The 26,977-nt window shown below is 41.9% G+C and overlaps 1 protein-coding gene and 1 non-coding gene across 2 annotated transcripts; both read right to left on the reverse strand.

Annotated features, from left to right (window-relative positions):
- Positions 1-7,312: 7,312 nt before the first annotated feature.
- Positions 7,313-18,076, reverse strand: trim8 (tripartite motif containing 8). The gene is made up of 5 exons (XM_004080475.4): positions 15,571-18,076; positions 9,966-10,061; positions 9,619-9,884; positions 9,409-9,524; positions 7,313-9,319 (listed from the first exon to the last, which is right to left on the reverse strand). The coding sequence occupies exons 1-5, from the start codon at positions 16,174-16,176 to the stop codon at positions 8,619-8,621; spliced, it is 1,785 nt and encodes a 594-aa protein (XP_004080523.2). The 5' UTR covers positions 16,177-18,076; the 3' UTR covers positions 7,313-8,618.
- Positions 18,077-22,065: 3,989 nt separating this feature from the next.
- LOC111946542 lies at positions 22,066-22,179 on the reverse strand. Its single transcript, XR_002872276.1, has one exon. It is a non-coding gene; the product is annotated as a U5 spliceosomal RNA (small nuclear RNA).
- Positions 22,180-26,977: the final 4,798 nt, after the last annotated feature.

Raw genomic sequence — 26,977 nt, forward strand, 5'->3', positions numbered from 1 at the left:
GGGGGGGTGTTACATGCTAATATTGCAGAAGATAAACTAAATGCTTACAAAGCTGTGTTTACAAAAATAAAAATAGAGAGAAAACACAGAAAATGGTTCATGTATATTTTTATATGTATTCATATGTTCATAAATTTCCCCTAATTAGTAAAGCAAGACATGAAAACAAACATTAAAATTACGTTTTGTCATAAAAACAAATGTTGCTAAACTACTACATTAACATGCACTACACCAAAGTTTAGTTTTTAAACATTTTTTTTGTTGATGTACATTTAAACTTCATTGCTATTATTTAATTTTAATTTTACACCTCTGCTTTTGGCTTAAATCTAAATTGGTTCATTTGTCACATTTCTGAAAGACACACAGCTAATGTGTGTCACGTAGCGAAATGTTGACTGTAAGGGATTCAAACAGCCTCTTCTCCTTTAACAAAGACTTTTATTGTTCCGTCTCTTTTTCTCTCGAGTGGACAGAATGTCCGAGTGTTTCCCCTCGTTTCTGCCACTTCACTTCCTTTCACTTTGGCCGTGACACAAAACCAAGAGTTTGATGGTGGATTCAAAATAATCGTGAAAGCTTTTCTCAAATAAACAAGCAGGTGTGTCCTAATACAAATACGCAAATTTATTAATAAATTATGGAATTTTGGAAGCTGTTTAGAAACAAGAAGTAAATATTTGGTTTAAGCGTTTAAAAATGGTAATCCCGTTTAATCTTCCCATCTAGTTCTTTCATTTTTTTTTTTTTTTCAAATTTCTTTTAGCTTTTAAATAATACTTTTTAATTGTCCTGCAGTCAGATGGCTTGTTATCGTCTTCCTGGATGGAAAATGTTGATCATTAAATAATTGACTTTTATTTAAACAGAAAATCTTGTTGGTGACCAAAACTGTCATAACGAATTAGAAATGATTTTAAAGTTAAATTTCACAACTCAAATACCTGCTTTTTATTGACTTTTTTTTTCCATGCCTGGTAAAACTGTGTCATGCTTTTACAACAGATCACCTAGTGAGAGCTTTTAATTGGAGTGTGTGTTTTTGTGACTATGGGTGAAGATAGGATGTGTTATTGAAGTATCCTATACTCGAATAAAAAGATTCTCATCTTTAGAATGTTTATATATATATATTAATATATCCTCAAAAAGAAGAATAAGCATTTAAGGTTAAACATAAAATTCCTTCATGTAAAGCAAGTTGCTAAAATAAATCATGTAAAACCAGAACATTGTTTTTTGTTTTTTTTCATTTTTGTAGAGATGTTCTCTGATCCACAGGGCTGAGAAAAGATTCATTTAAAAAAATTTCTATTTAACAGAACATTTTGACACGGATCATTCTTAATAATATTTTTTCTTTTTTAGGATCAAGACTTTCAAATCATCACTTTCAGAGACATCATTCTAACAAGAATGCCTCTGATTTCCAAATGCCTTATAAAGAAAAAATCAAGAAGGAAGGTTTTAGTAAAACTTGTTAAAGAGAAGAGTGGATAGGTAGGATATACAGAACTGGTAAAATCTGATTCAAAATCTGCTGAAGAGTCAACCTAGCTACTGTTGGGCTAAGGCACCAGTCTGTTGCAGAGCCACACACTCACATTCACACCTATAGGGACAGTTTAGGGACACCAGTTAACCTATAAAGCATTTGTTTGGACAGAGGGAGGAACAGCCCAGAGGAAACCCACACATGCATGAGGAGAACTCCACACAGAAACGTCCCAGAAAGGGCCTTCTCGTTGTGAGGTGGGGGTGCTAACCACTACACCACAAGCACCTCTCAGATGTCACCCATAGGATCCTTACCCTAAAGCGGGTCGGCCATTCTGGCTGATGCTCAGTGAGAGTTTTGTTGAGGCCAATGATAGATCCACCCCTCTGCCATATATAAAACATGTATCTTTGCACAAAATGTGAAAAAAAAAATCAAAAGAGCTAACTTTAAGAATTGTTGAAAATACTGTACATACATTTTCTTTGGGTGTCAAGGTCAACTTTTTACACGGGAGTCAATGGGAAAGTTCTCCCTTTGACCAGCCTCTAGTGGTCATTTGAGGTACTGCACCACTTGTCAGTTCCATTTCAGCCTCAAACTTAGGAATGAAGGTGTTTGATGTAAGTAAAGTTTTAGCTGTCGTACAGTCTTTTGTATGATTGTCTCTCTGAAGTTTTAAGTAAGCCTTTCTCTGTGTCAGAATATTTAAAGCCTGGTCCAACTGGTTCCTCAAAATATGAGCAACGTCTTGAGCCAGTGGATTTAAAAACTGCCTTTTATGATCGCGTGTGTCGTTTTCTTCCAGTTTTGAGCTGGAGCTCCACACAAACAATCCCCCTGGTACTTAAAGAATTTGTTAAGCATTGGTTATGTTCACAACCAGAGCCTTGCTCTCACCAGTCAGAGCTTGTAACATCAAGAGGGAGCGGATTTGGATGGTTTAGCCTGGTTTTTGAAGGCCACAAGTGAGACAAAACAGCTGAATTAAGGCACTTAAAAGATTTTTTTACTGTAAAATTTCAAAGAAACTAATAATAGAGTAGAGTTATCTTGTTAAATGTCATAGTAACATTGCATTAAATCTTTGGGAATTATCCCTTAATCTTTCAAAAACTATATACAGTATGATTAAAGCAAATTACAAGTTAAAGGAACATTTACTAAATGCATCTTATTTTAAGTTTTCTTTGAAATATGATGCCCACAATTTCCTCCCCAGTAAAAAAAAAAAAAAAATCTTTGAACATCTGTTAAAGACCCACTCCGATAGAAATGGTGGTTTGGGTGGGTTTTTCTGAAGATGGAAAATGCATTTCTGAGTATTTCTTTATTTAAATAATTCTGAATCAGGTGGAAGAAATGCCCTTGGAAAAAGGAAAAAGTTTTTAGTTGCGGAGAAGCTATAATTGGTGGGCCAAACTATCATACAAGCAGATCCATGTACGTTGTTGTTTTTCATCTGGCTCAAAACTGCACGGCTGGATCGCTCCGATATTGCTCGCCATGTTTGTTTGCACCGGTAATGTTGGGTTGGGGGGTCTGTAAGCTAGTGGGAGAGCACGTCAGCAGAGAGATAATGGGAAGATGGGGTGGGGTTACTTCGCATCATCAGTCCCGTCCACAACTCAGAGGTGCATTTTTAATGAACTCCTGCCGCTCTGCAGAAACTATGTCCTAGAAAACAACACAGGTTTTTTGGAGGGGGGCTAAATAATCGCTGGGAACGCTTTTAAAATATAATGATCAGAGCGGGTCTTTAAATAGTTTTGATCAAAATGGGATTTAAACAAAGTTATTTGTGATTATATCTTTGTCTAACTTGTCCTTTTACTGTATCACAAACGATCTGTAGATCATCAGTTGTTACCCATTACTGCCAGGTTTACGGTGCACTAACAAGTGAATTTCCCAGCAAAATTTCAGAAAGATCAATAATTACTTCCTAGTTTTAAATGGCTAATCTCAGTCTTTGGCTCATCAGATATAAATTAATAATGTGGAAAATTTCCGCCATCCTCCTACCCCCCCCCCCATAGTCTTTAACGTTTCTGCAAAACCTTTTCAAATGAGTCAAATAAATCATCAGTGAATAAAATGTTCCTTTGAGCTGTGTGTGGGTGATTTATAGGACTCTGTGAGGGTGTGTTCACACAGGCATATTGAGATGTGAACGACGACCGGATTACTGTGCCTTTTTTTCTCTGCTTGTGAGGAAAGCAGCTGTTCAGCAGCTGTGTGCACAAGTGTGAGAGAATGTGTGCGTCAGGCGATAAGGAGGGAGTGTTTGTTAGCGTGTGTGAGGGAACGACAGAGGAGCAGAGCTGTAATTTATGCCGCACCTCCGACCTCTCGACCGCCTGTCTCTGCTGAGGCTTGCTGACGTGAGAGAAGAGGCAACAGATCAGATCTTTAGCTCATGAGAGGAAAGAGGTGGGAGGGAAACAGTGTTAGTAAATGGAAAGACAACTTCATTAAAAAGACAACTTCAATAAAATAAGTTCCTTAATTTGGCCTACTATCTTTTATGAAGTATTTTAACCAAGAAAACTACTACAAACCCTTAACTTTATCCATTGATGTGCACTTTTTTGTCTTCTCTGTGCTGTTCACGTGCTCCTCCGATCCACACAAGAGGATCATCCTTGCTGTGTGAATGGGATTGAGGCTCAAAGTGCTGGGTAGGGGAAAGCACTAATGCAACAGCTTAATCAGGCTGAGGGGAACACACACACACACACACACACACACACACACACATACGCACACACAGACTCACCAGTCATCACAGGACTCTCCATCCAGGGACGTTTTCAGTGAGCAGCATTTGATCATTCAACAGAAAGAAAACAGAAGCAAATAAATTGTTTTTGGACAGGAAAAAGTGAGCAGGTGGGACATTTTGTGGTGATAAATAAATTTTTAAAAAATGCGTCTCCAATTTTTAACCTGAATTCAAAATTTTGCAGCACAAAAACAAGTTATGTGCAAATGTGCATAATCATTAAAAAAGCTGCCCCTACCCCAGTTTCAGAAAAAAATTAATAGATTTTTCTGTGCTTAAAAGCTGCACCATCAGGGCTAATTAAATAAAACGTTTTTATGTATGACGCTAAATTAATCTGACCTGTGTTTAATTAAATCGACAGTTTTGCTGTAATCTAATTTCCTTTAGTTAATCATCTTTTGTTTCTGTTTAGCTAATCTTTTGCTCAGTAAACCTTTTGCCTTCATGTGCTACAGATTTAGTTCCAGCAGATAATGTTGTAAACCAGTAACCGGTCAATTATGCCATATAAGGTTAAACGGAGTCAAATAAATATATTATGCCTTTTTTTTCTTACTTTTAATTAAAAGAAAAGTAGTAGGTTCATTGCTTTTTATTGTTGAAATGAACAGACTTTGAAAATTCCTTACGTCTTTGCTCTGCACCACCAATCTGATGATAAATACCTTGCCAGTGACCTAACATTTCACATGGGGATTTATCTTCCAGGAAAACATATTTGTGTGGCCCCAGCATGACAGCAAAGTTCCACACATGAGAATTTTCTGGAAAGTCCGCAAAGTCCACATCAGGTTTATGCATGGTTACTCAGATGAGAACAACAGCAAAAAAAAAACCCCATACAGATCAAAATCAATGTCTCTCTGTCTCCTGACTAGCAGGGGGGGTGCTGCTGCAGAATCCATGTGGGGATCCGCTCCATAGACGTCCATTGAGAAATAATCAGCTATTACTGAGTCTTTATATATATGTCAGAATAGCCATTCTTGCTCTGATACTTTTTCTAAACATCTTCTTGCTAATCTTAATTTTTTTAAGACCTTTTTCTGTATTGCAAGTTATTCAAGTTATAAACTGACCAATAAAAATATGTGGTCTCACGCTGAATGTTTGAAGCGTTTGATTGACAGATTCCCCTTAGCCCATTTTCAAATAGTAGAAATGTGACCTTCCAACAAGCTCAGTCTTGATATGCAAGAGTGGTTGCTATAGAAATAACGGACCGACTCGGACCAATCACTGCTTACGACTTACATTTCAGCATAACATAAGCATCTATATCGCCAAAAATGGTGACCAAATTATTTCATTTGGTTGATGCCACAAAAAGGCCATTTTCTGTGTGTGACATCATCCTCACTCAGTCCAGCTCTCATATAGAGCCAATGGTGATGACCACTCACTAACATGGTAGTCCTGTTTAAAGAGGCAGAGTGTGCTGGTTTTATTTTTGATTATTTTTTTATTCTTAGAGTAATGGAAGCAGAACCAGTTATCTGTGACAGACGCCGGCTTCAGCTTTTTTTCCAATAGAGGCAGATTCAGATCATTGTGATGGAGGCAGAGCTCCTCCTCCTCCTTTGGGAAGGAGGAGGAGCTAATTCGTTAAAAAAAAAAAAGCTCCTCTAGCATTTTTGAGGAACACAGGGCCATCTTTTTTCCCCCAGACTAATGGAGGAAGAGCCAGTTGTTTGTGATAGATACTGGTCCATCTTTCTTTGTGATGGAGGCGGCGCTCCTCGTTTGGGAAGGAGGAGGAGCTAATTCATAAAAATGGAGCTGACCGCGTGTGAGATAGGCCTACACATACAAACACACAAAGCTATGAATAAACAGGGTCATAAGCAGTTTATCACAAAAAAATGTTATATGAGTTATTGATTTTGTTTTGAGCTAGGACGAGTGTTTTATTACAATATTGTCTGAAGTTCCTCTCCTGCATAAACACATTCAGACCAATGTTGATACTAAACACCAGTAAGGGACAGAAACAATTTATGTTATTACAGTAAGCAAGAATGTTGCTGCTCTATAAGATCATGTGCAGTAGAAAACTGCCAGTGTCTGTATACGTCATTATTATGTTCACATATGCATAAACCAAATCATTTGGAACAATTTCATCCTGGTAATTTGATTTTCCTGACTCCAGGAAATAAATAAGTCTTTAGAAAATATTCCCCAGAAACCCGGTTTGCCAAATTATCCAGTTTGAATAAAAAACTAGTAATTATCACAAACATGTTAATAAATTCACCACCAAACAATATTTGCTGTGCTGTTTTTGGCTGCGAGTTAGAATTTTGTGTGAACAAATGAGCTTTTTGTGGCCACAATTTAGTGGACACAAATGAGCCTTTTGGATGCACACAGTAGTACTTTGTGCACACAAATTAGCGCTTTGTGCCCACTAAATAGACTTTTGTGGGCACAATTTAGTATTTTGTGTACACAAAATGTACATTTGTATATGAAATGCTAATAAAATGCTCATTTGTGCGTACAAAATGCACAAATTATCAAATTACAAGAACAATGTGTATGAATTCAGGGATCTGAGTTTATCATTCTGGTTAATGGTAATGCTGATGCTCAGATGCAAACTCCATGGAAAAACATAAAGCAGTCAGGAAGGCAACCAGGCCTAGAGTGTATCATAGAGAAGAGTCTGAAAGGGAGAGCTCACTTTAATTAAGAAGAATTTATAAAATTGTAAAAGAATGGAGTAAAAAAAACAGGAAACTAAGACTAGAATAGACTTAGGTTAACAGGGAGGATTGGAAAGAGTCTGCCTGATCTGTTGATTCGGTTTCTGCTGTGATATTTAGATGGGAGGGCTGGAATGTAAAGAATGGATCCATCCTGCCTTGTATCAACAAGCACGCCCCACTCATGTTGGTCTTCATCAGATATCCTTTAGCCTCAACTGTTGCCATGTGACTAGTTACCTTCATATCAGCGTCAACGGTTTTCCCTAATGTAGCCAAAGAGAACAGTGAACCAAAATATAGAGTACTAACACACTACTGATTTGGGTCTTTATTTACAGTAACAAAAATAAAGAAAATGCACATTTACCTTATTCATGTGATGAAGGGCTTTACACAAACACTTAACAACTTAGACCAGATTAAATTTGTTTATTTGGAACCCTCCAAATCACATGTGGACTTTTTTTCCCCCAGTTCACAAAATATTTACAAAAAAAGACAATTTTTTTTCTTTCCGTTTGCTGTTTTAACATGTCGTCACAAGATGACAAAGTGTTGCTTCCACCCCTCGCTTCAGTCTTGTTCCTTTAGAAAAAGTTCATGAAAAAAGTTCCTCCCGCCTGTTCATTTCGATCATCTCAAACAGTGATTCCCATTTCTTTTGAGTGCTTTTAATAAAAACTCTTCCTTGCATGCTTTCAGCAGCAATCAGGAAGCCAAGAGCTTGTGTGCTTAATGACAGGAAGTGACATCTTTGCCCTGCAGGAAGTACAATTACAGCATCCTCCAAATCCTCCAGATGCTTGATTGGTTTGCTTGTCCAGACTGTCACTGGAGAGGAGCGCGACGCCTACAGTTGTACCAAATAACACAAAGCCATTGTGATCGCTTAGCCGGAAACAGTCTTAAGGGTTTCTGTCCTTTTGTGGCAACAGGAAGGGGAGTGCCAGGAATGAGGGACAAATTCGGAAAAAACCCAGAGGGTTGGACTTGACTGACCCTTCCAGCTCTGCAGCTCTGGTGTGGGCCGGGATCGGAAGGAATCCACAAGCGGACTTTCCATGGAAGAGCGTCATGTGTTTAAGCAAGTAGGATCCATCCCTGAACTCAGCAATGGAAGAAGTGCCAAGATGACAAAAAGAAGAGACAAAAACAGGAACGCTGTCCATCTTTAACAAACGGTCAGAAATGAGGACGGAGAAAAAAAAAACAAGCTCTAACACAAGTCAAAGGCCTGCGTGTTAATTGAAGGGAGGTTAGAAACCTGCAACTGGAAAGTTCAACGTAGCACAGTAATTTGCTGCAATGCATTTTTTTCCTTTAGCCTCAGTGAGAAGACATGGAGCTTTGTTTAATAAGAGTTCATTTTCTATCAATTCATCAGCTACTCTAGAAAAAAAAACCAAACCAAATAAAAAGATGCGTCTCATCATCCGCTTCTTTTTATTATTTCCTGTTGAAGCGTAAAAAGCTGTGCCGAAACGCCAGAGCGAGGAGCCGGCAGCTCGGTTTCACCTATAGTTCACTACATGAAACACGGAAAACAAAGAAAACAAAGACTAAGAGACCAACCCTGCCCCGAATATGATAAACTATACACTTGGTAAGAGTTTAACTGTTAACTGGTGACGTAGTGCTTTGTAGAAGGCTGGCCGTACAGCCCATAGAAATCTGCATGTCTGTGCGTCTGTGAGGCGTCTATCCAGTCCCTCACTGCCAGGCCCTGCATAGAAGGACCTCCGGAGGCCAGGCCAGGGGGAGGGGGGTAATCCTGGGGGTTGACCCAGGCAAAGGAACCGGAGCGTGGGTAAGGGGGGTGGCTACGGTGGCCTGAAACAGAGGGAACTCCGGAGCAGAAGCAGTTATCCATGGTACACACCAAGATCTTGCGGCCGCCGTACTGCGGGAGGACCGCCTGCTGGGAGGAGTGCGAGGAGCTGCTGCCTCCAGGAGGAAAATGCGAGGAGCTGAAGACGGAGCCTGAATGGTGGTTGGTCAACGAACCGCTCCCGCTGCCCGTGCCACTGCTCTCGCTGATGTGAGGCGGGGCGCAGGGCGCGAGGGGCTGCGGGTTGCTGGACTGGCCTTCGCCAGAGGAGGAACCGGAGCCAAGGTAGGGCTGTTTGGCTAATGATGAGGAAGAAGATGAAGAAGAGGATGACAAGTCCTTAAAACCAGAAGCCACAGTTTTCCCAGCAGTCCCGGTTCCCTCAGGGAAGGCAGTGGAATGTTTCCGTTTCTCCGCTCCGGAGCTCGAACTCTGACCGCTGGGGAACGCGGGAACAGACTGCAGGAACGAGGAAGGTGGAGTGAGAGGAGCTGTGAGGGAGGAGAGAGGGGGAGAGTCAAACCAGGTGGGAGGAATTTTCTCCAAAAGCATTAGGATGACGGAAAATTTCAGTTCCTACCTTCAAGCGTTCTTTTCAAGCTCTTCTCTCTTTTGGAGATCTCTGATAGGAATAGTTTTGAATTTAAATTCCCCACCTTGTAAGGAGGGAGAGCGCTGCCCACACATGCCTGACACCTGCAAGATGGTGCCAGGAGACAAAATGCAAGTTAAATAACCTGCTTTGATGCAATGCATGTGCTTTACAGACAAAAAAAATAAATTTGTTCACCTGTCTGTGAGGATTTTGACCGGCTTGGTGTTCTTCATGAAGCTCAGCTCCTCTGCCTTGCTGAAAGCAGTGTGGATGGAGCTCAGAAGCTTCTGGGCTTCATGCCGCTGTTCTCCCAGGGCCAAAACCTGGGCCGCGTTCTCCTGACAAAAGCGAGCACGAGCCCGATCGAGGGCCTCCAAGGTGCGGCCCAGATCCTCCTCCAGGAGCTGGTTCATCCGCTGGTACTGCATGCGCACCTCCTCTTTCAGCTCACACACCCGGTCCTGACCACAAAGGAAACTGGACTGTAAAGGCACGGCGTGCGGAAAATCTGCAGCCGCCGAGAGAGCAAACGTTCAACACACCTCCACCACACACTTGTCCGAGTCCAGTTTGCAGAGCTGCTCCTCCATCTCCTGAACGCGCTCCTCCACACGCTCCTGCTGCCTCAGCAGGTTTTGCTGGAAAAGGAAAAAAAGAAAAGCAAAGGCGGATGTCAGATTTGGTGCCTTTCTGACCTGAGTCAGCCACCACGGCCCCCCTCCCCGAACCAGAGTTATTAGAATCTGAGAGCCATCTAATTTAGACTCCATCGAACACACAATCCCTGTGGGGGAGGATTGGGGGGGGGGGGTGCTGCCATAGCAACCAGCAGATATTTTGTGTTTGCATAAGTGAATGAGGACCAAAGTTGGGGGAGTTGAGGGCAGAGGCTGCAGATGGATGACTGGGCACAAAAGCTCTAGCATCTCTCCTCCGCACCCATTTCTAAAAACAACAGATTCCCAAAGTGGAGACACCTCTGGAGCTTTGGGAATGTTGTGGCAACAACATCCGTGATTTGTGAGATGACGGCATGTGGACGGCAGCAGGTGAAGCCGAGGATTCTCATCCGCCTCTGCTTTGTTCACAAGACCAACAACAAAAAAAAGAACCGATAAACAACTCTGTGAAATCCATATTCAGTTTTCCAGGACTGAAGGCCACAGACTCAGTTTTACTAATGATTTATGATGTAAATATTTAATGTGAAATTTGAATATTCCTCATGAACCATTTCATGCTCAGAAACACACAGATCAGATGGTGCAAAAGCAAAAACATCAGTAAGAGTCCAGAAGATTGTAAGTTCTGGTAAACATTGTTGGTTTTTAGAACACGTGTTGACCTGATTCTTTTTCTTTCACAACTTCTTAAAAAAAACATTTTAATAAACAGCATTTTAGACTACCCAAAACTGTTTTTCAGCTCATTATTTAAAGAGTCACTCCAATGAAAATTGTGTTTTTAACATGTTCCTGTGGCATTCAACAAAATTAGGATTAAAACTGCATTTTAAAGTGTTTCTTTGTTTAAAATGTTGTGAATGAGGAGCAGACGAAAAAATTAGGTCGATAAAAGCTTGCAGCAGTGATGTAGGTGATACAGTCGGCAGGCCACAAGCTCCCTGCTCCGCTCCATTCCGATGCATCCACATGAAGACAAATAGATCTGTGTACGTCTTTGTTTGCTTCGTCTGAGCCGGTATATCAAAAACTGTACGCTGGGTAGCTCCAATAATGCTCGCCATTTTTGATGCACCAGTAATGCTAAGCTGAGGGTGTGAGGGGCCGAAAGCTAGCGGGAGAGAGAGTAAACAAAGGGATGATGGTAAATGAGGGCAGGCTTACCCAGTGCCAACTGAGTAAGCCTGCAATCTCACAGCCACAACAAAACTCGATTCTAGATCAAATTGGACACTTGTGTGATATTTTTTTAATTACTTAAAATTATATCATAGCATATTTACAGTTACTTTAACTAGAGTGCTTAGAATACATTGTTTATAAAAAGTAGCTGTCCATACAATGTGTTTAATACATATGTTAGCATATTCATGTCACAGATGATATTTTTCTACTTGACTAAAAGAGAGCGGTTTTGTGTAATCTACACATTTATGTTATCTGGGAAGGAAAAACAATAGCGATTTAGATTGAACTTTTTGAATATATAAAACAATTTAAATACTATTAATACTATAATACTATACGTATTATCCAATTAAAGGAGCACATAATAGGTAAAATATATGCATATAATAGAAGTCAAATAATTACATTTTCAACATTGCCAAAAAAGGAAGAAACCAAATAAAAAGACACTGTAGGCTGATGTAAGATTATGCTTTCATTTTAAGATTATCCAAAATGTGTCCCTTCTGACAATGATACCTATAGCTGTCTTAATGGTGGTCAATAAAATATTTGTAATACATTCAAATGCAAAAAACATAGTTCCAGGCTACCAACACATTTGCTTTGTCTATAGTTTCAAAGCAAATGTCTAAAATAAAAAAAACAAAGTCTGGAACATGTGCAGCTGTATTGGAGTGTCACACACCCAATCCCCATCATCATTCCAGCATATGAATGATCAGTTGTTCTCCTCGGGCTTATGGCTTAATCGCATACCATCATCCAGTCATTCCAACAAGCAGCAACTGATTTTATCGTTAGCGATCAGCTGCTTTAAAGCCTGATCGGAATGGAAACCTGCCCACTCCTGGGCCCCAGCAGCACATGGTCTCTAGTCACTGCCCTAGATCTCCAGTGCACACAGTTGACATGGGTGTATCCAGGATGGTGACCTGGTTGTGCAGACTGACTGAACCAGACCCCGAGCAGAAGCTTGGGAGTGGTGTATGTGTGCGTGTGTGTGTGTGCTGTGGAGGGGGTGGGGGCTCTAAGCCTTGCAGCACAGATTGGTGCAACAGAGATACCTCTGGGGGAGGAAATTAGAGGAGAAAAGAGGGGAGGGGCCTCTATACCTGTCATTTCCCCACATAGTCTTTTCCATCAGGACAGGACATGAAGGCCAAGAGGAAGGTTGGTCCTTGCCGAGGGGGGCTGGTGGCCAATGTGAGGGGGTTGAATTTTGTCGGGGGTTTAAAGACATGAAGATGGGGTGAAGGCTGTAGGGGTGGTGTCTGTTCATGTATTGTAATCACATTCAGAAACGAGTGTGCATATTGTCAAATCACACCCAGCATAAATAGCAGGTAAAAAAAAAAGTACATTTTAAGGTGATGGTAGAGAACTTGCAGTAGTAAAAACTGCAAATGAAACATGTAATACAAAAAATAAACAATCCTTTTATTTATGTAAAACGTTTATTTTACTGCCAAAATAAAACCCGGTATATCTATTTTTATAACATAATTTATGTTATGAATGACTATAATAACTTATTTTTTACCATTTATACTTTCATTTATTTAAAATGTCCTCATTAGTTTTCTATATTATACTGATTTAAAAATAGGTTAAATTAATTTTACAATAATATTAACTTAGTAGTTTTTTAACCACCAGTAACATTATAAGAAAGTAAAATACAGCAACAGAAACGCAAAGAATCAATAAATGTTCAAACCAGAATGTCAATTTGCTCATTTTTGTCAAAACATAGAAGTAAATGAGGGCACATTTACTTTAATCTGAAGGCCTTTTACCATATTTTTTAAAGTACAAGCTGCGTTAATTTTCATAGTTTGGCCACTTGTTTGTGGCTAGAGGGCGCTGTAGGTGTGTGTATCAGTATTTGATACTGACAGCAAAGCAGAAGAAGAAGTGCTGAACCTGATTGTTCTCTTAAACTTTGATATTTTTGCCACAAGACATTATTATTATTGTTTTTTCTTTCCTTTCTTGGCCTAATATGGGACAGCAAATCGTCAAACTGGGTCCCAGAGAGGCATTTTTTGGGTCATACGACTTATACTCCGGCGCGACTTATACTACGGAAAATACGGGTAATTGCCAATTGAGGTCAATCAAAATAGATGCAACATTTCCAACCTCACAGGCATATTTTTACCTAATATCGAGTGGATGATGCTTTGCTAAAGGAATTTATCCTTATATAGTTATACAATAGGACGAAGCACTGCTGTCCATTTTAACCAAGTTTAACTTATCTAATGAGTATTTAAACCCACTTAGTGCTGGTCATATTTCAGTTCAAGAAGAGGTATGATTGGATGGGAAAACTAAGTCAGAATTAACTTTCAAATGGACTACCAAATATTTTTAGAAACTATAAAAAACATTTTATGTTGTCTTTGACGGTTCCAACATTCCTTCAAAACTCTATTCTAGATGGAGTGAAAACAGATAGAAAGAATGTGATGTAAAGATGACAACGCTGGTTACTAAGGCAGCAAATATTTCTTTCATGGTAGAACAGAAAAGCAACGTTCAGGGGTGTGATGGAGTCATGGGTGCTGATGGCAGCTGGAGCCATGAAATACTCATCACTCCAGCTGAATCACTCAATCTGAGTGTCTGCTTTCAACTAGATCCAGATGATGTTGGGTTTCTGGTCCTGTATGAGTTGTTCCAGTTCTGACATGGAGGTAATAACCTTATCTCTCCACAAGGAACAATTTTGTAATTGAACGTGGGCTTGAGGCCAACATTAGGAACCACAGCTCCTTTATTAGGTTTGGCCAATGTCTGATTATGCAACGGATGGCTACCGGTGCTGTGCAGCTGATGCACTCAAAATTAAATAGGAACTCAGGATTTCCATTTAAATTTCTGGTAATAAATGAGTCGCACAATGACGCTTCTTCCCCAGAAGACTAAGCTAACTCTGCAACAAAAATAAACATTTAAGATTGAGTCCTGTATGCATGAATACAGTGTATATTGATTTACCTTTGAATAAACTGCAGTTCAGCTTTCCACATGCTCAATTTCAGGTAACAAAACCTCAAACAGTCATTTGAACAACAGGTCTTCCAGTTCTTTGATGACGTAATATCAGACGACACTGCACTTTATTTTTAGGGTAAATTTGACGGTTTTATCTTATTTTGTGTTTTAAATGAAGGATTTGGGGTAAAGAAACCCATTTTCCACATGGCCTTGCATGTGTCCAAGGTTACTATTGAAGTATACATAGAGCTGAGTCATTCCTTTACCAGCAGGAAACACATCCTGCCATGTGATGGTTGACACCTAAAAAGAGGGTGTTGGGTGAACTAAATGAGTCAGTTAGCAGTGATGCATTCACTGTTCTCCTCAAAAGAAAAAAGGGGAAGAAAAAAAACACTGAGCAACGTCTGCTCCAACAGAACGATGAGCACCAAACCCCCAGGAAGAGGAGAGGTTTAAAAGAATTAAATAAAATTACCGGACAGTCTGGAGAAGCTAGTGACGAATCACTTTAAACCCCTCCACTTCTCCCCAACCACCTCCCTTCAATTGGCGATCCCTGAGCTCGGATGCACCTGTGCTGGGGAGATAAGGCCCTCTGAGGGCCCCTCATTGTTCTACACTCGACTGCATTGTTTGTCATTCCAACAAATGAGAATGGAGGCTGGAATGGACTGCAACGGAACACATGCAAGATACAGTCAAATACACTCGCAATGCAACAAATTACTGAAGCGAGGAAACTCCTTTTTTTTTTTAAATAAATACCCAATCGGAACCAGATTTGCTATAAAGAATTCATCTGATGTTTGCAAAATATGTGAAAGAAGCAGAAGCAAATATTTCCTTTGTTCTGTTTGTGTCTGAAAGCTACAGAGTGGATGAAAAAGCACCTCATTGACTCGATGTCATTACAGATGCACTAAAGGAGTGGTTATTGATTAGAAATGAACAAAAAATAATTTCAAATACAGCTGTAATATTTATTTTTCTGGTTAATGGTTGAGTTCACTGTAAGTCGATAAGTTTTTACATTTATAGTAAAAGTGTGTAGGTTTTCTCAAGATCCTTAATCGGGTTTCGAATGAACTTTTCCTTTCTATGACCCAAAGTCGATGGTTGGACTTGTTATCAGAGAGCAAGAACCAATAAATATTCAGATTATGACTTGAGGAGAATGTTTTGAGAGCTTGAACCGATGGATTTTGGTCACTTATATATCAATCATTTATTCTGCCCCCTATATTGGTTACGTGTGGCGTGTTCTTACTCTGATGTCGTTGCGTCGCAGCTCCACGTCGCTGACCGCGTGGCCGTGGCTGGGGTGGCAACGGGCGAAGCAGCAGTACTGACAAACCGCCGTCTGCTCGGCCTCGCAGTGGTAGAGTCTGTACTCGTCGTGCTGCGGGCAGGTCCAGGCCTTCACCGCCTCCGCCTCTACCAACAGGTGCCCTAGAGCAGAGCACGGCTGCTGCAGGTGTGTCTGGACATGGGATTGGCAGCATGGGGCGTTGCAGCGTAGGCACACCTTCACCGCAGGCAGCGGGGGACCCCGGCGGCAAAGGATGCACTGCAGGGCTGGTGTGGTGGCCTTTTCCACGCTCAGGGCGTTGTACTTTTCAACAATGTTGGACAGTTTGTGGTTTTTCTCCAGGCTGGGCTTCTGTGTGTAAGCATGATTGCACTCGGGGCAGCGGGCCAGCGTGGAGTCTTTGGCCCAGGCCTCGCTGATGCAGCCCCTGCAGAAGTTGTGCTTGCAGGGCAGCTGGATGGGATCCGAGAACACGTGCAGACAGATGGGACAGATGAGCTCCTCCTCAAAACAGTTCCTCCACGTCTCAGCCATGTCGGAGGCCATCATGGTGGAGGCAGGCATACAATTAAGAGCTCCCCACTTGTTCCAGACCTCTGAAGCGAAATCTGACACTGTTTCACAATGACTTGTGACTTAAAAAAAAAGGTTCCAAAACGCGATGCAAGTCCTGAAAGTTCAGTCTTTATGCGCCAACCCTTGGGGGCAGCGTAGATGAGTCTCCCTGATAGGTGATTAATATTGCTTATCAATGCAGCATGAAGGCAAATTCCAGTAAACCCTAAAGGGAGGATTCAGGGAAGGATGACAACACCTAGTGCTCTCAACACATGAAAACAGAAAGTGACGTTATGCAGATTCAGGAAACGGTACTTTCCTTGCCTCTACATCCAACTCAAACACGATTTCTGCGTTTAGGGGCCAAAAACCTGCCTGCTACAGGTAAACCATAGAACCCAAAGAAGGCACACGAGTAATCCGCTGTCCCCACGACCACATTCAGCCTCCAGATGAATGTATTTCAGTCCGGCACGTGAAGGGACGTCTGGTGCGTTCAACCCTTACCTTTGAGCTCGCCTCCCACTTAAACGGCGGATTATGATTGACTGAGAACCAATTCAGACCAACAAACGAAGCATGAAAGACACGGGAAAGGCCTGCTGGAACCCACACCCTGATTACTATTCAACACAATTCCCCCAAAATAAACTAAACGGAAACATCGGGACGTCAAGGACGGCTTATTTCCTCAAAAACAGAAGACAAAAAAAAAAGAAATCACTCCGCAGCTCAACGCTTTTGTCCGCGGAATCATAAATAAATATCAGAGGAGCCTCTAGCCGTGATTTAATTATACATACAGTCGGTGAAGGGTCGGTAGCTGAGCAGAAATGCTGATGTGCGGCTCTTATCTATGAAAACCGAGGGTACCTTTAACCGCACGCAGAAGCGACGTTTCTGTTTGAAGAAAAACGCCTGCGATGTGGCACAGCTCGCATTTCTCCACACAAGGCCCCGGCTCTCCTGCCGGGGGTTTGCTGTCGAAAACAAAGGCTTTACAGTCCCCGCCAAACCGAAAATCAGACCCGAGCCGCCGCTCCGAGGCTGTTTACTGCATAGTTAATCGTTTTAATGGTCCAGTCCGGCTCCTGCGCACAAAACAAAGGGGTTTTAGGATCCGCAGGAATGTTGGCTGCTGTGTTGCGGAGCCGCTGACTTCTCTCCCCCTCCTCCTCCGAGACATCTATCAAATATCTCCTCAAACAAAGATCGTTAATTCGCAAAAACCTCCCGCTGCGTTTTGACTTCGGCGTCCACTTTTCTTTCCCACCACCAACCTTCAACCAACAACATATTTATCTACTTCCTTATCTCGATTAAATCGCGTAAATTGCCTCAGACGTCACCTCACCATTTTTTCGCGAAGCACAGGTACACGCTAACGCCACGGGGAGACCGTATTCAGACGAGGACGGTCGATTCTGGCATTAGCTATAAGCATAATTTTCAGAGTCCGCCATATATTTCACTCATAAAAAAATACAAAAATATACCGTCCAAATCTTAAAGGGGACGTCGCGGTTCTGCCCTTGTTTAGGGCTAGCTGTCATCAGCCATCTTGCAAATCCTCATTTTAAAAAACGAAATATTCCGAAAGGGGTTTTTACGGAGATGTTTGTCGGTGTCGAACTACACACATTCATAACATAGGCGCAAAAAACCCCGTTCTAAAAATATATATGAAAGTTCGTATTCCTTTTTCGGTACTAAAAGTAAGCAGAAATCGCCTGGACAGGGGAGTATTCTGTGGCCTCGAGCATCCAGTGTGAGGCGTTTCCGTGGTTCTTAAAAATCCAACACGGTTGTGAATAATAATGCGTTTTCTCCCCTCCTTTTTCCGCCTCTGTCGGCTAGGCAGGAGACAGAAAGGAGGAATGCAGGCGAAGGAGCCGAGATGCGTCGAAAAGCGGCAGTACGACCAACTTCCGGATGGGATTTTCAAAATAAAACGCATGCAAATGCCACATCCTTGTGAGAAAATGTTTGCCCCGTCCTAATTATGGACTGAGCGCAGGAAAAATATTGTAATCCATCTTCAAAACCCATTGAATCCCCATTTATGTCACAGGGTTACTGGAGCCAACTCAGCTCCTGTTGGGGCAAGGCGGGGCACACTCTGAATGGGTCACAAGTCTTTTGAAGCGCCCATTCACACTCAGGGACTGTTTGGAGATACCAATAATATACCAATTCACCTATGAAGTATTTTTATGAACTGCGTAAAGCCAGAGTACCTGGAGAAAATTCACGCATGCACGGGTATAGCATGCAAACTTTATGCAGAAAGGTCCCAGTCAGAATTTGAGGGCCTTCTGCCTGTGGGGCAATACACCACCATCCAGTCAAAATAAATTAATTATAATCGTTATTATGATTATAATTTGCTTCTTTGGACGTAAATTAACAGCAGTAAATTGTGTTGGTGGTGTGATGGTCTGGGGCTCTTTTGCTGCTGCATGACTCGATGTGGGGGGACCCATGTTTATTTATTTATTTTTTAATTTTAACAAAAATCCTGAAAGAAGATGGCCTCAGTGTGTTAGCGACCTCAAACTGAAGCCCTTTTGGGTTTTACTCCACCCATGAACAGTGTAGGAAAAAAAGACTTTATATTGGTCTATTGAAAGGCATAACCAGGCGCCTTATCAGATGCTGTGTCCTGTGGGCAATTTATGCTCATTGGCCAAAATTACGCCTTGATATAATAAAAAAAAAGAAGGTATTACTCCTTGTGACATTGATAAAAGAAAAGTATATGATTAGTCATTGTAAATTAGTGATTGTCAGTTTTCACAAACACTTGACTCCAGTTGTTGCCACTACAATTATCGATTTAATTAAAATTTACATGTATTATTATTACTATTGAACACCTCCATTAAAAACATATATGTCCATGTGTAATGTTTGTTTGATCTAAAACATTTTATATGATCTTTAAACACATTTTTTCAAACGTTTTCGTGTTACTGTTTTGAATATAAAGGTAATTGGCAATGATCTATATAATATATATACATTTCCTCCAACTTAATACAAACATTTTTTTATTTAACTTAGCAGCTACTTCTGTAAAAATGGCACCCTTAGATAAGAGAAGATGCTTAGAGTTACATATTCTGCAAGCAGAGAAAACTATGGATCTCCAAGATACAATACTTGGTTTGGAAAGCCGTTTCTTTTTAAATCTCTGGAACACATTTAAAAAAAGAAATACAATTTTAAAAATTACTACATTTTTCCACAGTTGACCAAGAAACAAAAGTTTTCATAAATAATTTTTTATTTTCTATCTCGCTTTACATTTGGTTTTATTATAAGTATAGTCTAATTGCGTTTGGTGTTTCATAATAATATACATTGATTTTTTATGTCTTATTTGGTATTGTAAATAATAAAACCTTGCACACTTATTTTCATAATATGCCTCTCTGGGAACCTCAGGTGGAGAACAGCAGCTGTGGTGATGCCTGGAAGACTCTAAAGTACATTTGATGTTTTAGAGAGTAAACGTTTTAGTCTGCACTGCCCCTGACACACATTTGGATGAACAAAAACATAAATGTATTTTTTGTACTGTCCATCATCTGGAAAAAGTAGTAAAGGAATTAAGTGAAAAAAGCCCCCCCCCCCCTTTTTTTTTTTTTGCTGATCATACAGACCAAATGAAAAGTTAATTCTCCACAACAGGCACCGCAGGAGCCCAGGCAGCCACGTTCGTCCTGAAACCCAGTATGGTGCATCTTGATGGCTGAATGCAAATTATTGCAAGATACTGTTTAAAATTTACTTTGCCCTTTCTTCCCTGAATTTTTAAAAGTAATTAAAGTGTTTCTATGTGTAGACCGTAGTCCACAAGGTGGTAAATCCTTTCTAAATCATCTTGTGATGTTGCACTATGCATGTCATAAACTTTCCAAATGCATACTTGCATTTCTCTATTTTTTTGCACCTCCTCCCCATTTCAAAAAGGATTCATAATCTTTATTTATATATTACATTTTTCAACCACCTGTACAAACCTGACAAAGTCAGACAGAAAATAGTGAAAGTAAAAATTCAATGTAAATCACATTTTTTCTTAATTTTCATTTATTTCTTTAAAAACTGAAATCTTTAATTTGATAGCAAAAGCAGTTCTAAATATAAAAACAAAACAACATCCAAAATGATATACCTATATGTATAAAGAGAATATTTAAAGCCATTTTCTACAGATTCACTTTTTGCATTAATTTAAAAAACATAATGAAATATTAAACCACTAAAAAGTATTAGAATTTTGGTTTTGTTTTGAGAGAAAAAAGCTTTTATTTTAAAGAATGGATTTTCCACATATGGAGGTGGAAATAATGGTTGTTGTTTTATTTTCCGTTTTTAACTGCATTTAATAACTTTTTTTTCCAGTGAATGAAAGACAATTTTAGAAACCATTAAATCTAAACATACTCCTGAAACAAAAATGAGGTATTCCTGAGGTAAAAAAGGTTAATTTCCCGCATATATATTCATCAGGAGTTTTATGTTGGCATCTCCTTGCACAGCTTCCTGTCTGTTTCAGCCTCTTTGCAGCTCACCTGACAATTTCTCTTGAGTGTTGGCCGCCCCCTCTTTCCTTCTCCCACCTCCTCTCCATTCCCTTCCTCCTCCTTTCCAAATCAGCTCTGGCTATCACGTGACCTGTCACACATCTGACATGTGTCATGGTCAAACCCAGACCAGCACAAGAAAACAGACTGGCAAAGGAAAAGCCTGGAGTCCAGCCTCACACTGGTACAAAATTTTTTTCTGAAAATTACCTTTGCAGATAAAAAGGAGGACATTTGTTAGATTTCTGTGGGAATTGAAAATTCTTCTTAAGCTAAAAACACAAAATGACAATGTGACAATAAAGGCATTCTATTCTATTCTATTCTAAAACAAACCTTAAAAAAGGAATTTAGAGGGTTAAGTAATCAATTTATTTAGTCATAACTGGAACATTTTGCCTCTGAAACATAATCAATCAAAGCTCAGAATCCATAAAAAACTAAAACAGTTAAGCCAAATTATTTGAATGGTTGAAAATTAAAATGTCTATATGATGCTATTAATGTGTTAAAAAACAAACCTTGAAACATTGTGTTCCAGTAATAGAGACCCTGTGACCTTCGTGTAATTTTCAATCCAATTTTATACACATTATATAATATACCTCATATCATGCCAACTGGATTTTCTTTTGTGATAGCAAGAATAAAATACATTAAAACTTGAATAGCTTGCATTACACACAAATTATCCTGAACGAAATAAAAGTATTAGCAAGGAGATGCAATCCATGGTCCAGAAACCAATTATCTTTTCACCTAATTCATACAGTTGTACCAAAATAATCTTGTTTGTATCTGTGGATACAGCTGCAATTTTCATGATTAGATTGGGTTTTCCATACATAACTGTATCCTTTATAACTCTCCTAGAAATATAGGACGGAGGTATGTAGGATGACTCTTATATTGAGGAACATGAAGAGAACAGCAGAAGAAATATAAAAAACCGAGTGGATTTTAGGGAGGAGTTGAAACAGACTTTGGGAGAATCAGGAGACTTTTTTTAATTGCCTCGATCATCAATTTCTTTCATTACTCAGTTTTGGCGCCCTCTACTAGTCTTTGCCCGTAGTAACCATAGTTCTTTTAGCTGCCGTTTAAAACTTTATAAACATATTTACCTTCAGGATCTTTTGAGGTTTTAAACATTTATAAAAGTATTTCCAAAGAGCACAGTAAAGGTCCGTTGAAAAGAAATCCATGAAGAAAACATATACAAGCTATAAACTTTACATACGGACATAGCCAGGTAAATCTAATGTAGATAGTTAACTTGCTTTATTTTTTCACATCTTTAGGAGGCCCTACTACTGCAGGGCATCAAAAAATTGAATCAAACTCTTGTTGTTCCTCCCCACGGAAATCTTTAGTAAAAGGCGAAAGATTTATGCGATCTGAAGAGAAACAAGAGTGCTGGCCTTGGAAGCACCAAGTGACCCGCCCCATTCACGGCACTACTACTTTAGGTAATGGTGTCAAATCGTGTAAGACAAAAAAGGCCAACTAAATGTTGAAAATACATTAAAACTTAAATAGCTTGCATTACACGCAAATGATCCAGAACAAAATAATAGTATTAGCAAGAAGATGCAATCCATGGTCCAGAAACCAATTATCTTTTCACCTAATTCATACATTTGTATGATTATTGTATTTTTGTGAGGGGGATGTATCTTTATGTATTGTGTATTTTGTCTTTCAGTGTCATATAAGCCCGTGTGGGCTGGGCACATTAGTGCATGACACTTAAATAAATCAAATCAATCAAAAAAAATGTACCAAAATAATCTTGTTTGACAAAATAATCTTGTTTGTTATTTCTCAGTTTTGGCGCCCTCTATTGGTCTTTGCCTGTAGTTACCATAGTTCTGTCAGCTGCCGTTATAAACTTTATAAACATATTTACCTTCATGATCTTTTGAGGTTTGAAACATTTATGAAATTATTTCCAAAGAGCACAGTAAAGATCTGTTGACAAGAAATCCACGAAGAAAACATATGCAACCACTAAACTTTACATACAGACATAGCCAGGTAAATCTAATGTAGATAGTTAACTTGCTTTATTTTTTTCACATCTTTAGGAAGCCCTACTACTGGAGGGCATCAAAAAATTGAATCAAACTCTTGTTGTTCATGATTTCCTGTTGTGTTTCATGATTTGCTGATGTGTTTCATGATTTGCTGTTGTGTTTCAGTATTTGTTAATTTGTACTGGGATTTGTTGTTGCATCTTAAATGTAAGTGTGACTTGCTCATTTCCGCCACCATAGAAAAAAATGTTTATAACAACTCCTCCCTAAAATCGTTTTTTTATATTTCTCCCTTCTTAGTCTTCTGCTGTTCTCTTCATCTTCCTCACCATAAGAGTCATCCTACATACCTCCGTCCATCCTACATACCTCCAGTACAGATATAAAGGATACAGTTATGTATGGAAAACCCAATCTAATCATGAAAATTGCAGCTGTATCCACAGATACAAACAAAATTATTTTGGTACAAATTTATTTATTTATTTATTTTTTTTTTTAACTTGTCCTGTCCAACAGCTAGGCAAACAGATGAGAGCTGAGGGCCTCTTGTGTTGGACATATTTTATTTTAACAAGAGGGGTTATTCATCTTCAGACAAACCAAAGGTATGTCTGAATAAACCCCTTTTGTAATTGAGGCCAAAATTTATTAATTTCAATCATGTTTGAAAATCTTTGGTGTTGGACCGGACGGAAAAGGAAAGAGGGGAAGAAGAGAGAGGGACGTTAGAGAGAGGGGGGGGTAGGAGGGTGATAATAGGAGGGGAAGGGGGGTAAGACCATGAAGCAGCATAGAGCAGACAGGTTTACTGGTTGTTTATCGTTACGGTACGGTTCAAATGTAGTACAAAAAGGGCGGGGCCTGTTCACACACACTCAAATATTATCAACACACCTGCTAGCCGCAAAAATGTCCACATGTCAACATGCACACAAAACAGATAGTGTTCACGAACGCATACCTATGCCTTTAAACCAACTAGTGTGAAATCTTTCATTCATTCAATCATGCAAACTATTAGTGCAAAGGTGAGCTAACACCTGTGCTCAGGTGAGTGTTTATGTTCTTCTAAAATGGATGGTGGAATGTGAAAAGAAGGAGGAGGAGCGCCCAGCCACACCCATACCCCCGCCGCAGCAGCAGCGGCAGCCGGAATTCCCCCAACGCCACACGGGAACAGGCAGGGAACAACCGCCCCCCGGGCGACCAAGACCGCCACCCAGGCCAGGGCCAGCCGGACCGCCGCGAGGCCCCCAGAGCCAGAGAGCAGGGAGGCGCAGAGGGAAAGAGAGCGCCGCCCCAGCCCAGCCAGGAAAGCAGCCCCCCGCCGCGCCGGAAGAGCCCAACGCAGGGCCCCACCGGAGAGGGACGCCCACAGCCCCAGACGAGCACCCCACCACCACCCAGGAGTTCCGGGCATCCCCCCGCCCCGACCCCAGGTACGAGCCAGGACCCCCCAAGGGAGACCCGCTCCGCACTCCAGGCAGCCACCCACCCGGCCCACGGTTGGTCCAGGTAGGAGCAAGGCAGGGGCCCGCCGCCCCCGCCCAGGAGGGGGGAACCCCGGGGAAAAAAGGGCGGCCCACAAGGGATGTTATAAATATGGCCCGACCAGGCTCGGCCATGTTGGAAGTTTGGCGGGGCCCAGCGCCCAGGGGCAAGGACCAGGACCCACCCCCCAGGGACACGAACACCCCCGGCTCAGGTGTAATATGAACCCCCCCACCGTGCGGAGAGAGCACCGCCGGGCCCAGGGAGCCGGCACCCAAGGGACACGGCCGCCATCGCCAAGGGGCCCGCACCCCCCACCAGGGAAGGGGTAGGGGACAGATGGACCCAGGTCCCACCTTCCTTGTAAAATGTGTGTGCGTGTATGGGTGCTTGAGAGGGTGTTTGTGTGCATGTGTGTGTGTTTATGTTTGAATGTATATATTGAAGGGGGAGGGGTGTGTGTACTAAGGGGGGTGCAGTTAAAATTGGCGAGTAGGGCACTAAGGGGACATCTCCTGATTACTCACAGTGATGTCCCCTCACCCTCCACACCAAGGGGCCCTAAATGTCTAAGGTGCGGTTAAAATTGGCGGGTAGGGTGCCAGGAGGACATCTGCTGCTTGCTTGCAGTGATGTCCAAGCACCCCCCCTACCAAGGACCCTACATGTCTAAGGTGCAAATAAAACCGAAAGAGGGGGGGCCCACTCCATACGGCAACCATAGGAGGGGGGCCACTCCCAAGTAGCCCCCCCCCAAGGCGCATCGCAGGCTAGACCCCCCACCCCCTCACCCTAATATGAGGTTATATAAGGAAGGGGGTAAGTTGGGGACAGCTGGTAGACTGTCCCCCGGTGGTCAAACAGCCGTCCCCCAGCCCACCCCCAGCAAAGGGGCCAGGGCCACCCAGCCCAGGGGCCCACCCCCGGAGGCGCCGACACCCCAGGCCCGGCACCACCCACCCCACACAGAGAGAGAGGAGCCAGAAAGCGTCGCCCCCCCCCGGAGCAAGCCCAGGCCCCCACCCCCAGACGCCGGCCCTAGAAGAGCTCTGGTCAGGCCTCGACGGGACCGAGGAGGCCAACCGGCCGAGGCAACCACTGATTGCCTCAGCGGAGACCCCGACCCGCTAGCCCCCCCGACCCGTACTAATAATGGGCCCCCCCTCCCCCCCAGAACGCCCCCCCACAGGACAGCGCCGACAAGCCCCCCACCCCACCCCACCCCAGACCCCGCAGCCGAAGCGGGTGACACCCAGAGCGACCGGGGGCCCCGAGAGGGTTGTCCCGTCCCGCCCCAGAGCCAGGGAAGGGCCGATCCCAGCCCCAGGTGCAGATGGGCAGCCCATCCGGCGCCGCTGGGCCCCCCCCACCCGAGCAGGGCCCCCCGCCAACCCCCCCCAGCACAGGCAAAGGGACCACCCCCCCAAGCCAAGCCAGACCACCACCCCACCCCCCCACCACGCACCCCCACACCCAAGCCCAGAGGACCACGCAGCGCCCCAGCCCGCCCCACCCAGGCACCGGACCCGACCCCCCGACCAACGGAGCCCCCCACCGCCCCTGCCAGGCACCGGAAGCCCCGACCCCCACCCCAAACCACGGCAGAAGGGCAAGGAGCAGCGACGACCAAGCCCCCCACCCCCTAAGTCATGGAGTCAACCACAGGAGACCAGAGAGACTGAATTCTTTCAAAGTTACTTGAGCTTTGGGCTGACATTTTTTCCAAGCTGATATGATCAAACAGCAGATTTCTATGTTGACTTATGTTTATATTTTTCTTGTTTTTCCAATTTATTAAAATAGTTTTTTTGGCAATACAAAGAGTTATGAAAATGATAGAAGCTAATCCTTCTTCTATATCGATGGCACTCATGTCACCAAGCACACAAAGTGACGGTGAGGCAGTGATTGAAACCTTAAGCCAGACTGATAAATCGGCACATACCTGCTGCCAGAGAGCCTGGACAGGAGTGCAGAACCACAGTGCGTGCATGTAGCTGTCGGGTAGATTATTATCACAGTGCTCGCAAATGTCTGAGTTACTGAGACCCATCTTGAACATCCTCTGTCCAGTGTAGTAAATTCTGTGAAGGGTTTTGAGATGGATTAGCTGCAGATTTGGACTTTTTGTCAGTTTAAAGGTGTTTAGACAAAGTTCTGACCAGAAGCTTTCATCTGTGCTGATGCTCAAATCTGCATCCCATTTTTTTGTTGGAAGGGCAATATTGTTATCTAAATTACATAAAAGTTTGTATATTTTGGAGAGAGTTCTATTCAGAGATTAATCAGAGTGGTAACTACATCTGGTAGCTTTAAATCGTCGTCTTTAATTTTATACTTTTTAGTAATACTTGATTTAAGTTGCTGATATTCCAAGAAGTTATTTATTCCATGTTTGTCTTGAAGTTCCTGGGGGGTTATGAATCTTCTATCAATAATTACGTGCTCTAGTTGTTTTATGCCCCCTGCTTGCCAAGCTGGGAAGTGAATCATTTTTTTGTTAATAAGGATGTCCGGGTTGTTCCAGATGGGTGTCATTTTGCACGGTTGAATTGATGATTTTGATATTTTGAGAAATTCCCACCAGGCTGTTAAGGTGGCATTTATATTAATGCTTTTGAAACAATCCTGTTTTTTAACTGTTTGGCTAATAAATGGTAGCTGTGACAGGTTGATCTTTCCACA

The sequence above is a fragment of the Oryzias latipes genome, chromosome 19, assembly GCF_002234675.1.
Source record: "Oryzias latipes chromosome 19, ASM223467v1".
Taxonomy (NCBI): Eukaryota; Metazoa; Chordata; class Actinopteri; order Beloniformes; family Adrianichthyidae; genus Oryzias; species Oryzias latipes.